The sequence below is a fragment of the Rhinoderma darwinii genome, unplaced genomic scaffold, assembly GCF_050947455.1.
Source record: "Rhinoderma darwinii isolate aRhiDar2 unplaced genomic scaffold, aRhiDar2.hap1 Scaffold_3440, whole genome shotgun sequence".
NCBI classification, from domain to species: domain Eukaryota; kingdom Metazoa; phylum Chordata; class Amphibia; order Anura; family Rhinodermatidae; genus Rhinoderma; species Rhinoderma darwinii.
Genome location: NW_027463441.1, coordinates 145,458 through 159,089, shown reverse-complemented (window position 1 = coordinate 159,089; position 13,632 = coordinate 145,458). Strand labels below are relative to the sequence as shown.

The window sequence follows — 13,632 nt, the reverse complement described above, 5'->3', positions numbered from 1 at the left end:
TGTGTAACATGTAACTTGTGCTGTGCAGGTGATATCAGAGGAGTGTCCTGTGTAACATGTAACTTGTGCTGTGCAGGTGATATCAGAGGAGGGTCCTGTGTAACATGTAACTTGTGCTGTGCAGGTGATATCAGAGAAGGGTCCTGTGTAACATGTAACTTGTGTTGTGCAGGTGATATCAGAGAAGGGTCCTGTGTAACATGTAACTTGTGCTGTGCAGGTGATATCAGAGAAGGGTCCTGTGTAACATGTAACTTGTGCTGTGCAGGTGATATCAGAGAAGGGTCCTGTGTAACATGTAACTTGTGCTGTGCAGGTGATATCAGAGGAGTGTCCTGTGTAACATGTAACTTGTGCTGTGCAGGTGATTTCAGAGGAGGGTCCTGTGTGACATGTAACTTGTGCTGTGCAGGTGATATCAGAGGAGGGTCCTGTGTAACATGTAACTTGTGCTGTGCAGGTGATATCAGAGGAGTGTCCTGTGTAACATGTAACTTGTGCTGTGCAGGTGATATCAGAGGAGGGTCCTGTGTAACATGTAACTTGTGCTGTGCTGGTGATATCAGAGAAGGGTCCTGTGTAACATGTAACTTGTCCTGTGCAGGTGATATCAGAGAAGGGTCCTGTGTAACATGTAACTTGTGCTGTGCAGGTGATATCAGAGAAGGGTCCTGTGTAACATGTAACTTGTCCTGTGCAGGTGATATCAGAGAAGGGTCCTGTGTAACATGTAACTTGTCCTGTGCAGGTGATATCAGAGAAGGGTCCTGTGTAACATGTAACTTGTGCTGTGCAGGTGATATCAGAGGAGGGTCCTGTGTAACATGTAACTTGTGCTGTGCAGGTGATATCAGAGAAGGGTCCTGTGTAACATGTAACTTGTCCTGTGCAGGTGATATCAGAGGAGGGTCCTGTGTAACATGTAACTTGTGCTGTGCAGGTGATATCAGAGAAGGGTCCTGTGTAACATGTAACTTGTGCTGTGCAGGTGATATCAGAGAAGGGTCCAGTGTAACTTGTGCTGTGCAGGTGATATCAGAGAAGGGTCCTGTGTAACATGTAACTTGTGCTGTGCAGGTGATATCAGAGGAGGGTCCTGTGTAACATGTAACTTGTGCTGTGCAGGTGATATCAGAGAAGGGTCCTGTGTAACATGTAACTTGTCCTGTGCAGGTGATATCAGAGGAGGGTCCTGTGTAACATGTAACTTGTCCTGTGCAGGTGATATCAGAGAAGGGTCCTGTGTAACATGTAACTTGTCCTGTGCAGGTGATATCAGAGAAGGGTCCTGTGTAACATGTAACTTGTCCTGTGCAGGTGATATCAGAGGAGGGTCCTGTGTAACATGTAACTTGTCCTGTGCAGGTGATATCAGAGAAGGGTCCTGTGTAACATGTAACTTGTCCTGTGCAGGTGATATCAGAGAAGGGTCCTGTGTAACATGTAACTTGTGCTGTGCAGGTGATATCAGAGAAGGGTCCTGTGTAACATGTAACTTGTGCTGTGCAGGTGATATCAGAGGAGGGTCCTGTGTAACATATAACTTGTGCTGTGCAGGTGATATCAGAGAAGGGTCCTGTGTAACATGTAACTTGTGCTGTGCAGGTGATATCAGAGAAGGGTCCTGTGTAACATGTTACTTGTGCTGTGCAGGTGATATCAGAGGAGGGTCCTGTGTAACATGTAACTTGTGCTGTGCAGGTGATATCAGAGAAGGGTCCTGTGTAACATGTAACTTGTGCTGTGCAGGTGATATCAGAGGAGGGTCCTGTGTAACATGTAACTTGTGCTGTGCAGGTGATATCAGAGAAGGGTCCTGTGTAACATGTAACTTGTGCTGTGCAGGTGATATCAGAGAAGGGTCCTGTGTAACATGTAACTTGTGCTGTGCAGGTGATATCAGAGAAGGGTCCTGTGTAACATGTAACTTGTCCTGTGCAGGTGATATCAGAGGAGGGTCCTGTGTAACATGTAACTTGTGCTGTGCAGGTGATATCAGAGAAGGGTCCTGTGTAACATGTAACTTGTCCTGTGCAGGTGATATCAGAGGAGGGTCCTGTGTAACATGTAACTTGTGCTGTGCAGGTGATATCAGAGGAGGGTCCTGTGTAACATGTAACTTGTGCTGTGCAGGTGATATCAGAGAAGGGTCCTGTGTAACATGTAACTTGTGTTGTGCAGGTGATATCAGAGAAGGGTCCTGTGTAACATGTAACTTGTCCTGTGCAGGTGATATCAGAGGAGGGTCCTGTGTAACATGTAACTTGTGCTGTGCAGGTGATATCAGAGAAGGGTCCTGTGTAACATGTAACTTGTCCTGTGCAGGTGATATCAGAGGAGGGTCCTGTGTAACATGTAACTTGTGCTGTGCAGGTGATATCAGAGGAGGGTCCTGTGTAACATGTAACTTGTGCTGTGCAGGTGATATCAGAGAAGGGTCCTGTGTAACATGTAACTTGTGTTGTGCAGGTGATATCAGAGAAGGGTCCTGTGTAACATGTAACTTGTGCTGTGCAGGTGATATCAGAGAAGGGTCCTGTGTAACATGTAACTTGTGCTGTGCAGGTGATATCAGAGAAGGGTCCTGTGTAACATGTAACTTGTGCTGTGCAGGTGATATCAGAGAAGGGTCCTGTGTAACATGTAACTTGTGCTGTGCAGGTGATATCAGAGGAGGGTCCTGTGTAACATGTAACTTGTGCTGTGCAGGTGATATCAGAGGAGTGTCCTGTGTAACATGTAACTTGTGCTGTGCAGGTGATATCAGAGAAGGGTCCTGTGTAACATGTAGCTTGTCCTGTGCAGGTGATATCAGAGGAGGGTCCTGTGTGACATGTAACTTGTCCTGTGCAGGTGATATCAGAGGAGGGTCCTGTGTAACATGTAACTTGTCCTGTGCAGGTGATATCAGAGGAGGGTCCTGTGTAACATGTAACTTGTGCTGTGCAGGTGATATCAGAGGAGGGTCCTGTGTAACATGTAACTTGTGCTGTGCAGGTGATATCAGAGGAGGGTCCTGTGTAACATGTAACTTGTGCTGTGCAGGTGATATCAGAGGAGGGTCCTGTGTAACATGTAACTTGTCCTGTGCAGGTGATATCAGAGGAGGGTCCTGTGTAACATGTAACTTGTGCTGTGCAGGTGATATCAGAGGAGGGTCCTGTGTAACATGTAACTTGTGCTGTGCAGGTGATATCAGAGGAGGGTCCTGTGTGACATGTAACTTGTGCTGTGAAGCTTTTGATGTCTGTAAATATGACCTCCTGATGCTGCAAATTCAACAAATTACCATTTTACTTCTCTTTACAACCTGTAAAATGTTCTGATCTCTGTTGTGTATAATAATGTGAAACAAAAAAAATCTGTTATCATTAGGAGATTTGCTCAATAAAATTCGCATTATACTCCCAACGGTTGATGCTGAAGATTATACTGACTGTCATTGCATCGACTATTTAGGAAAATCAGCGAAAAATAACATTTGAATAATAATTTGGAACGCGGTGTACAGAGGTAGATTACACCCCATACACCCTCAGAGGGCTCTCCTATATACAGACCATAATGTGACATTATAAGATATTCTGAGCCCTCGTTACCCATCATCACAGATCACTCGTCTTTATTACTCAGATTGTCACATTTTCTAGGTTGTTAATTAATCTCATTATCTTCTGTTCTATAGTGTGCGGCCGGACACCGCGCGGTCACTTGGCGGAGAGACGAGGCACGGCACGTATCTGGCCGGAGGCAATGATTTCCACTTTGTTTAGGTTGAGAGATTTGGAGTCCTGACGTTCTGTCCCCGGGGGCAGGGTGAAGGTGAATTTCTGGAGCAGAGCGGAGAAGAGCAGGAAGAGCTCCATGCGGGCCAGGTTCTCTCCAAGACAAACTCGCTTCCCTAGAAGAATAGCAAGACGGTGTGTAATAACCAGATAATCTCCATCTCCTGGTATCAGCACTTATCAGGATACAATGAAGAGAAGGATTTATCCAGTGTAAATAATCATCGTATCATGAAAAGTTCTGCACCTTCCTGATATACTTTGTTTCATAAATGTCAGTGAATTGAAATATTCTTTATATCAAGAAAGTCAAATCTCCTTCAGACCTAATACTTCTCACAACTGATTGGTTTGCTACAATGTATCATTGCAGGTAAAATGTATCCGTCTGGACTGTAGGCAGTTGGTCTCACTCAGGACTTTTTAGACCGGATACAATTATAGCAAACCCTTAGCTGTGAGAAGTATTAGTTTTTTTTAGCCTCTGGTAAAACTATGAAAGCTCCTATTCATGGTCAGCAAGCAGAGATCTTGAAAATACAGGAGAATTGAAACACAACTGTACTAGAAAGTTGCAGACCTTTTCATTATAGTCATTAAACCTTCCATTCCCTGATCCCATTTCTGCTGATGGTCTATGATGTAGTGTGGCCCTATTCCAAGATTTGCCACGGGGGAGGGGCCATTATTTGCTTGTCACACCCCTGCTTGGCTTTTTTTTTTCAATGATCTACCATGCATCAGCCATTTTTATTATTTATATAGTAACATTCATTTCCATGGAGAGTTAGATAGCGGAGTATTGGGGGAACACATTGTTACAGAGTGGCCGGTGCTTCTCAGCCCCTTCAGAATGTAAGATAAGTCCGACGATTCTCTATCAGTGTAAGGCCGGGTTCACACTGGCCTAAAACAGTCCTGACCGCCGGTCTAATTATCTGTACTAGCAACAAAAATCTTTGATCTGGTCTGTCCACTTACACATAATGTAACCTGCCCGTTTCTGTACCACACAATGGGGACAATGTCACAACGTTTCTGCGTTCGTTTTCTAGCATTAAAATGTCGCAAACAGCACAAAAAATTGGCGCATTTTCCTAGACATGTTGGACACGGTTCTTTTTTTTATGTCACCTCTTTGCTTATTTTTGAGCAAAATTTTGCGTCTAAAATTTGGCGTATTCTAAGACTCCTCTGAGTCACGCCTCCTGTGTACTCACTTTTCAAACCTGTCCAGTGAGGCGCAAAAAGTGTCTAAACACAAATAAATGTGGCGCATGGATTGTACACCCGTCTTTTGGTACAGAATTCTGGCGCATTATCTCCCCCATTAACTCCTCCATCTTCTCTCTAGATCTTTGTATCTCCAGCTCTTACCTGCTGAGAAGGGCATGAACGCCAACCTGGTGCGGAACTGCCCCTCCTCGGTCAAGAAATGCCCGGGGTTGAATACTTCCGGAGTCTCCCACTGAGAGGGGTCAGTCAGGACTGATGAGAGGAATGGGATCACGGCCGCTCCCTGACAACAGGATGGGACATGTGTTATCCAAATTTGTCTGTAATAAACTAATAAATTCCTTTTTATATTATCTGCCATCAGTTCATATTACACCTAAATTCAATGACTGTATGCGGACTGTTCAGCTTATATACTCACAGTATATGTAATATACTATATATGCTCCCAGTGGTATATGTGATATAGTGTACATACTCCTAGTGATATATGTGATATAGTGTATATACTCCTAGTGATATATGTGATATAGTGTATATGCTCCTAGTGATATATGTGATATATTATATATGCTCCTAGTGATATAGTGTATATGCTCCTAGTGATATAGTATATATGCTCCTAGTGATATATGTGATATACTATATATGCTCCTAGTGATATATGTGATATAGTGTATATGCTCCTAGTGATATATGTGATATATTATATATGCTCCTAGTGATATAGTGTATATGCTCCTAGTGATATAGTATATATGCTCCTAGTGATATATGTGATATACTATATATGCTCCCAGTGGTATATGTGATAGTGTATATACCGTACTCCCAGTGATATATGTGATATAGTGTATATGATCCTAGTGATATATGTGATATAGTGTATATGCTCCCAGTGGTATATGTGATATAGTGTATATGCTCCTAGTGATATATGTGATATAGTGTATATGCTCCCAGTGATATATGTGATATAGTGTATATGCTCCCAGTGATATATGTGATATAGTGTACATGCTCCCAGTGGTATATGTGATATAGTGTTGATGATCCTAGTGGTATATGTGATATAGTGTATATGCTGACAGTGGTATATGTGATATAGTGTATATGCTCCCAGTGGTATATGTGATATAGTGTATATGATCCTAGTGATATATGTGATATAGTGTATATGCTCCCAGTGGTATATGTGAAATAGTGTAGATGATCATAGTGGTATATGTGATATAGTGTACATGCTCCCAGTGATATATGTGATATAGTGTATATGCTCCCAGTGATATATGTGATATACTATATATGCTCCCAGTGATATATATGATATATTATATATGCTCCCAGTGATATATGTGATATAGTGTACATGATCCCAGTGATATATGTGATATAGTGTACATGCTCCCAGTGATATGTGATATAGTGTACATGCTCCCAGTGGTATATGTGATATAGTGTACATGCTCCCAGTGGTATATGTGATATAGTGTACATGCTCCCAGTGGTATATGTGATATAGTGTACATGCTCCCAGTGGTATATGTGATATAGTGTACATGCTCCCAGTGGTATATGTGATATAGTGTATATGCTCCCAGTGATATGTGATATAGTGTACATGCTCCCAGTGGTATATGTGATATAGTGTACATGCTCCCAGTGATATATGTGATATAGTGTACATGCTCCCAGTGATATATGTGATATAGTGTACATGCTCCCAGTGATATATGCGATATAGTGTACATGATCCCAGTGATATATGTGATATAGTGTATATGCTCCTAGTGATATATTTAATATACTATATATGCTCCCAGTGGTATATGTGATATAGTGTATATGATCCTAGTGATTTATGAAATATACTATATATTCTCCCAGTGATATATGTGATATAGTATATATGCTCCCAGTGGTATATGTGATATAGTGTAGATGATCCTAGTGATATATGTGATATAGTGTATATGCTCCCAGTGTTATATGTGATAGTGTATATACCGTACTCCCAGTGATATATGTTATATAGTTTATATGCTCCTAATGATATATGTGATATAGTGTATATACCGTACTCCCAGTGATATATGTTATATAGTTTATATGCTCCTAATGATATATGTGATATAGTGTATATGCTCCTAGTAATATATGTGATATTGGGTATATACTCTGTGATATATGTGATATAGTTTATATGCTCCTAATGATATATGTGATATAGTGTACATACTCTCAGTGGTATATGTGATATAGTGTATATGATCCTAGTGATATATGTGATATAGTGTACATACTCTCAGTGGTATATGTGATATAGCATATATGCTCCTAGTGATATATGTGATATATTATATATGCTCCTAGTGATATATGTGATATAGTGTATATGCTCCTAGTGATATATGTGATATATTATATATGCTCCTAGTGATATAGTGTATATGCTCCTAGTGATATAGTATATATGCTCCTAGTGATATATGTGATATAGTATATATGTTCCCAGTGATATATGATATAGTGTATATGCTCCCAGTGATATAGTATATATGTTCCCACTGATATATGTGATATAGTGTACATGCTCCCAGTGATATATGTGATATAATGTGTATGCTCCCAGTGATATAATGTGCTATAGTATATATGTTCCCAGTGGTATATGTAATAAAGTGTATATACTCCCAGTGATATATGTGATATAGTATATATATGTTCCCAGTGATATATGTGATATAGTGTATATACTCCCAGTGATATATGTGATATATTATATATGTTCCCAGTGATATATATGATATAGTATATATGATCCCAGTGATATAGTATATATGTTCTCAGTGGTATATGATATAGTGTGCATTCTCCCTGTGATATAGTGTATATGTTTCCATTAATATATGTGACATACTTTATCTCTTGTTTGCAGCTCACAGAGGATTATCTATACTAATTCAATGTAACAAACTCATCAGTTGTGTGTGCAGGACTAGGTCACGACAGCTTTTAAAATTGTGTATGTAAATTTAAGGGAAATATCCCATATTTAGGGGTCCCCCCATCTGTGTAATGTAGAAAGTGTTCGGTACCTTTGGGATGGTATAACCTCTGAACTTGATGTCCTCAGTGACGGCGTGGAAGAGTGCGGTTGATGCCAGGTCGAGAACTCTCTGTATTTCATGGATGACTGCGTTTGTGTACGGCAGCTGGGGCTTGTCCATGATCTCTGGTAGACGGGACTTGGTCACCTCGTCTATCTCCTGCTGAACTTTAGCTGTGAGACAAAGATCCGATCAGCTGTGTGAGTATTCAGAACTGTAGGAGACGACCATGTTCATGATATTCCAAGGAGACGGGGTCTGGTCTATGATCAGTAGTGGGGTCCACAGTGACCCTCATAGTAAGGTGTAATGCTGACTGTGGACATTAGAGAATGTTATGGTGGATCTTCTGGCTATATCTATAATGGGCTACAGATGTGTCCACACATGTACGATAACCGACAGCTATTCTTCCCGACTCCCACAATATACACTACATATAGTACAATATAGAGACCGCCCAACTGTAGATAACACTGTTATCGAGTACATGCACTAGAGAAATAGTTTTTTTTCTTCTGACTTTACATAAAAGTGAGTGCAGCTCTGGAGTAAAAGATAAGTAATGTAATGTATGTACACAGTGACTCCACCAGCAGAATAGTGAGTGCAGCTCTGGAGTATAATACAGGATGTAACTCAGGATCAGTACAGGATAAGTAATGTATGTACACAGTGACTCCACCAGCAGAATAGTGAGTGCAGCTCTGGAGTATAATACAGGATGTAACTCAGGATCAGTACAGGATATGTAATGTAATATATGTACACAGTGACTCCACCAGCAGAATAGTGAGTGCAGCTCTGGAGTATAATACAGGATGTAACTCAGGATCAGTACAGGATAAGTAATGTAATGTATGTACACAGTGACTCCACCAGCAGAATAGTGAGTGCAGCTCTGGAGTATAATACAGGATGTAACTCAGGATCAGTACAGGATATGTAATGTAATATATGTACACAGTGACTCCACCAGCAGAATAGTGAGTGCAGCTCTGGAGTATAATACAGGATGTAACTCAGGATCAGTACAGGATAAGTAATGTATGTACACAGTGACTCCACCAGCAGAATAGTGAGTGCAGCTCTGGAGTATAATACAGGATGTAACTCAGGATCAGTACAGGATATGTAATGTAATGTATGTACACAGTGACTCGACCAGCAGAATAGTGAGAGCAGCTCTGGAGTATAATACAGGATAACACTCAGGATCAGTACAGGATAAGTAATGTAATGTATGTACACAGTGACTCCACCAGCAGAATAGTGAGTGCAGCTCTGGAGTATAATACAGGATGTAACTCAGGATCAGTACAGGATATGTAATGTAATGTATGTACACAGTGACTCCACCAGCAGAATAGTGAGTACAGCTCTGGAGTATAATACAGGATATAACTCAGGATCAGTACAGGATAAGTAATGTAATGTATGTACACAGTGACTCCACCAGCAGAATAGTGAGTGCAGCTCTGGAGTATAATACAGGATGTAACACAGGATCAGTACAGGATAAGTAATGTAATGTATGTACACAGTGACTCCACCAGCAGAATAGTCAGTACAGCTCTGGAGTGCGTGGAGTAGGACGTGTGGAGAGAGCTGCTGAGACATCCGTGCAGGCCTTGGATCCAGGGACTTTCCTTATCCTATCTGCCCAGGCCTCATAACATCTGCCTGGGCTTGGAAAGTACCCTGAGGGGGGTTCCATCCTTGGATGGTGCATCAGATCTCTACCTCTCAGAGCGTGCCGGCGGGGGATATAGGGTCATCCCAGCTGGCTGGGAATATGCAAAAGGTCTCGGGGGTGAGGAGATCATCTCGGGGCAAGGCTGTCCTGGGTCCCCCCCCCCCCGAGGCTGGAACCCTGGATAAGGGTATGTAGACACGGTCCGGCAGGGTGATAGAGGTGATGTTGCCTGGAGAAGGACCAGCACTGTCCAGACATTTGGATAACAGTGGAATGGAGAAATGGGGACAGCTGAGGACCGGAGAGACAGTGAGAACTTCAGCTCCCGTCTAGCCATGCGGTTGGAGGAGTATCTCAGGAAGTCGCTGCAATGGCTCCGATGGGACTTGGCGGTCGCCAGAGGCAGGGCTGCAAAAGCCTCAGGAGGTAAGAGGTCCCGATACCGTATGCAAGTTAAATATTTGTTAGAGGAAATAAAAGAATTGGAAGAGAGACGTGAGGAGATTGTGGCAGGCGGAGGGGTGTTTGGAAAAAAATAAAAAAATTAATATAGGTTTGCCGAGATGGCATCACCTGTAAAAACAGAAAGCATGGAGGACGACAGCAGAGCCCCAGACACAGCAAAGGAAAATGTGGTGGAGGAAATGGAGAGCGACACAGGAAAGTCCAGAGAAGACACAGATTCTGAGGCACCGAGAAGCAGTGAGGAGGAGGAGGGTGGACACACAGCTGGGAGAGCTAACGAGAGCTGTGAAACTGACAGTGAGCGGCCTCCAGGATTACTCACTCAGATCCGTAATGTGGACTCGCCGACATCCTTCTGTCAGGGATCATTAGCCTGTATATTGTTTGCAAAAACATTATTGCTTTATATCAGTATATTCCACAAAGATTTGTATATGAAACAAGATGGAGGCTGTTTGAGGAACACGCCTATGGAGACACCGCCCCTGGAATGCAAGAGGAGTGTACAGATGAACTTACAGCTGAATAGAGCCAATGGGGCTTAAGCACGTCCCACATCTCTAGGGATGAGATTGTTGTGTTTCTTTGTTCAATAAAGTTTAGTTCTTACTTCCTACTTCGCTGAGGGAGGATGTGTACCAACATTTGTCTGCTTGGTATAATTATTCCATGCATGCCCTCAGTTTCCAATTTACAGAGGTGGCTATTTGGTGTGAAATAACAGGGAAAAGGAAGTTTAACCCTGACAATTGGCACCCAAACGTGGGGCTGCACTCGAGGGGATCTCGGAATCCGGAAAACCGACAATCACAGGTTGAAACAGACGACCCAGGACTGCCCACTGAAGGAGCCTGATCACCTCCACAATAACACGGTAAGTCAGTTGATTTTATAAATCTTCGTCTTATCTGTGTTAGTGGACGGTCTTATGGTAGTCTGTAGAACCCTGGTCGATTGCCTGGATTAGCTCTCAGGCGACAGGAGCGACATCCCCGCTGTGTGGTCACGAACCCGTAAGAAATTAGTCGCGCCCGACTAACCATTCTCTGGGTAATTAGGGACTAGATAGAAAATATAACCTGTCTTATACGCGGGCATGCAGGCACAATACATGTGCGATAAGTCGTGTGATAAGTCGTGGGACAGGTGCACGCGGGGTGTAACACACTGATAAGTCGTGTGATAAGGCGCACGCGGGGTGTGTATGAAACACTGATAAGTCGTGGGACAGGCACACGCGGGGTGTAAACACTGATAAGTCGTGGGTAATGTATTGGCCAGACCAGAGGGTTGCAGGCCAAAAGTTGTTAGATAAATTACGTGAAGAATATAGACGGTTAGAATGGATGGTTTACGTTCCATATTCGAATCATCAGGATCACCCGTACCCAGACGATCCTATTCGTATGATTTGGTGAAGCGAAGGGAAATTGGAAATAAGTATGTTATATGTATTAGAAACCACAGGACCAGCTGCCGCCCTGTAATGGCGGCAGTCCCTCATGTTGGGTGTGTCCTCATTGTGGGCAGCAAAACCCCCCTCACAGCTGAGCAATGTGTTTCCTGTGGGAGAGGCCGCCCCCCCCACCCCCTGATGAGGTTACGCCCGGCCCAACCAAATCAGTATGAAATGATAGCCTTGTTAATTTTGTCATTTCCCTCAGTAAAGAGCTGACAGTAACACATGCTGCAGTGTTTTCTTCTATTCTAGATTCCGTCCCAGGGGTGCAGGACGCTGTGCACTGGTGAAAAGACACGTCATCATTAGATAGAGGCCGACAGATTGGACACTGTTACAGATTATGTGTTTGATGTTTTGAACGTAGATAATTCCTATACAATAGTGTGATGAATGATTGCAGATATGTACGTTCTCATGTGTTGAAAATGTATGTGCCCCCACTGTTCCCTATTTTTATATACAGTTTATTGGTTTGCAGTAATTAATATTACCAGATATATTATTTTCCGTTTTATTGAATAACTAATTCCAATTGTTTTGTTTTTGTTTTCACACATGAGGCGCGTGCTATAGTGCTGCCTAAATGTTATTTTGGAAAATGTGAGATGTTTTACAGGTAAATGGTTGCAAGTCATTTTAAAGATAAAATGTATTTTTGTCAGGAGAAAGTCATTGTTGTTCCAGGCTGTTGTGTATTACAGGGGGTTAAACTAGTGCCCCCCAGATAGAGTGCCCGACTTTATTATGTTGACCTGTAGTTTTGAACCCTGGTACATTACTTTCGCAGAGTCCAAAAAGGGGGGAATGGTGAAGGGACTGATCAGGTACAATTTGGTTTGTTTTGAATTAATGAATTTGGTTCCAGGAGATCTACAAAATGTGTAAGAGACCATCCCCCTCCAGCAAATTTACACAAGGGGCCGATGTCACTCACAGATGAGTCTTTACAGATTTAGTAGGGAAGGAGGTGAAAATTATCTGAATATTGTTCATGTTATGTAAAGATGTTAGTAATTTTTATTTGTTTTATATTAATCAAGTATTTACAGAACCTGATAAAAGTGAGATTCTCAAAGTGTTCTGGATTATCAGATGAGTGTGGAGAAGTGTATAACATTTGTTTTTATTTTAGAGAATGAAGATGCCCCCCTTTGAAATGTTCTTGTTAAGGATCTGCCAGGCACAGCTTCTGTATCTACGCCCATAGGTAATCAGTCTGCACCTGCTTCTATGCCTGTGAGACTGACTCCATCTTCCACCACTCAGGATGGCAGGCTTAGGCGTGGGAGAGCCTATCACAGCCTGGCCAGACGGAGCTAGCTCCCGCCCTCTGTCTATTTATACCTGCCTTTCCAGTTCCTTCTTGCTTGTGATTCTTCTTGTTTGGTTTCCTGGCCCTGCTGCAGCTTCTTTGACTATTTTACCCTGCTTCATATTGACCCTGGCTTACTGACTACTCTCCTGCTCTGCATTTGGTACCTCGTACACTCCTGGTTTGACTCGGCTCGTTCACCACTCTTGTTGCTCACAGTGTTGCCGTGGGCAACTGCCCCTTTTCCCTTGCTTCTGTGTACCCTTGTCTGTTTGTCTGTCGTTCACTTATTGAGCGTAGGAACCGTCGCCCAGTTGTACGCCGTCGCCTAGGGCGGGTCGTTGCAAGTAGGCAGGGACTGAGTGGTGGGTAGATTAGGGCTCCCTTGTCTGTTTCCCTACCCCCCGTCATTACAGTTCTATCTATATGTGACATGGGCTTTTAATGTAAATTTGTAATGTAGAAATACTTGATCATATATAGTATGTACAAGACAGGATACGAGGCACCAGGTAAATTATCCAGAAACCACTCTCACCTTCTCATTCATCTCAAGGAGCGGAGCT

General features: G+C 42.6%; 1 protein-coding gene across 1 annotated transcript in view; it reads right to left on the bottom strand.

Annotated features, from left to right (window-relative positions):
• Positions 1-3,634: 3,634 nt before the first annotated feature.
• LOC142706762 (cytochrome P450 2C29-like) overlaps positions 3,635-13,632 on the bottom strand; it is a 56,104-nt gene continuing 46,106 nt past the window's right edge. Inside the window, exons 8-10 of the mRNA XM_075848310.1 lie at positions 8,120-8,304; positions 5,163-5,304; positions 3,635-3,901 (exon numbers count right to left, since the gene is read on the bottom strand). Of these exons, the coding sequence (XP_075704425.1) occupies positions 3,708-3,901; positions 5,163-5,304; positions 8,120-8,304 (521 nt within the window). The 3' untranslated portion in view covers positions 3,635-3,707. The remainder of the gene's footprint in view (positions 3,902-5,162; positions 5,305-8,119; positions 8,305-13,632) is intronic.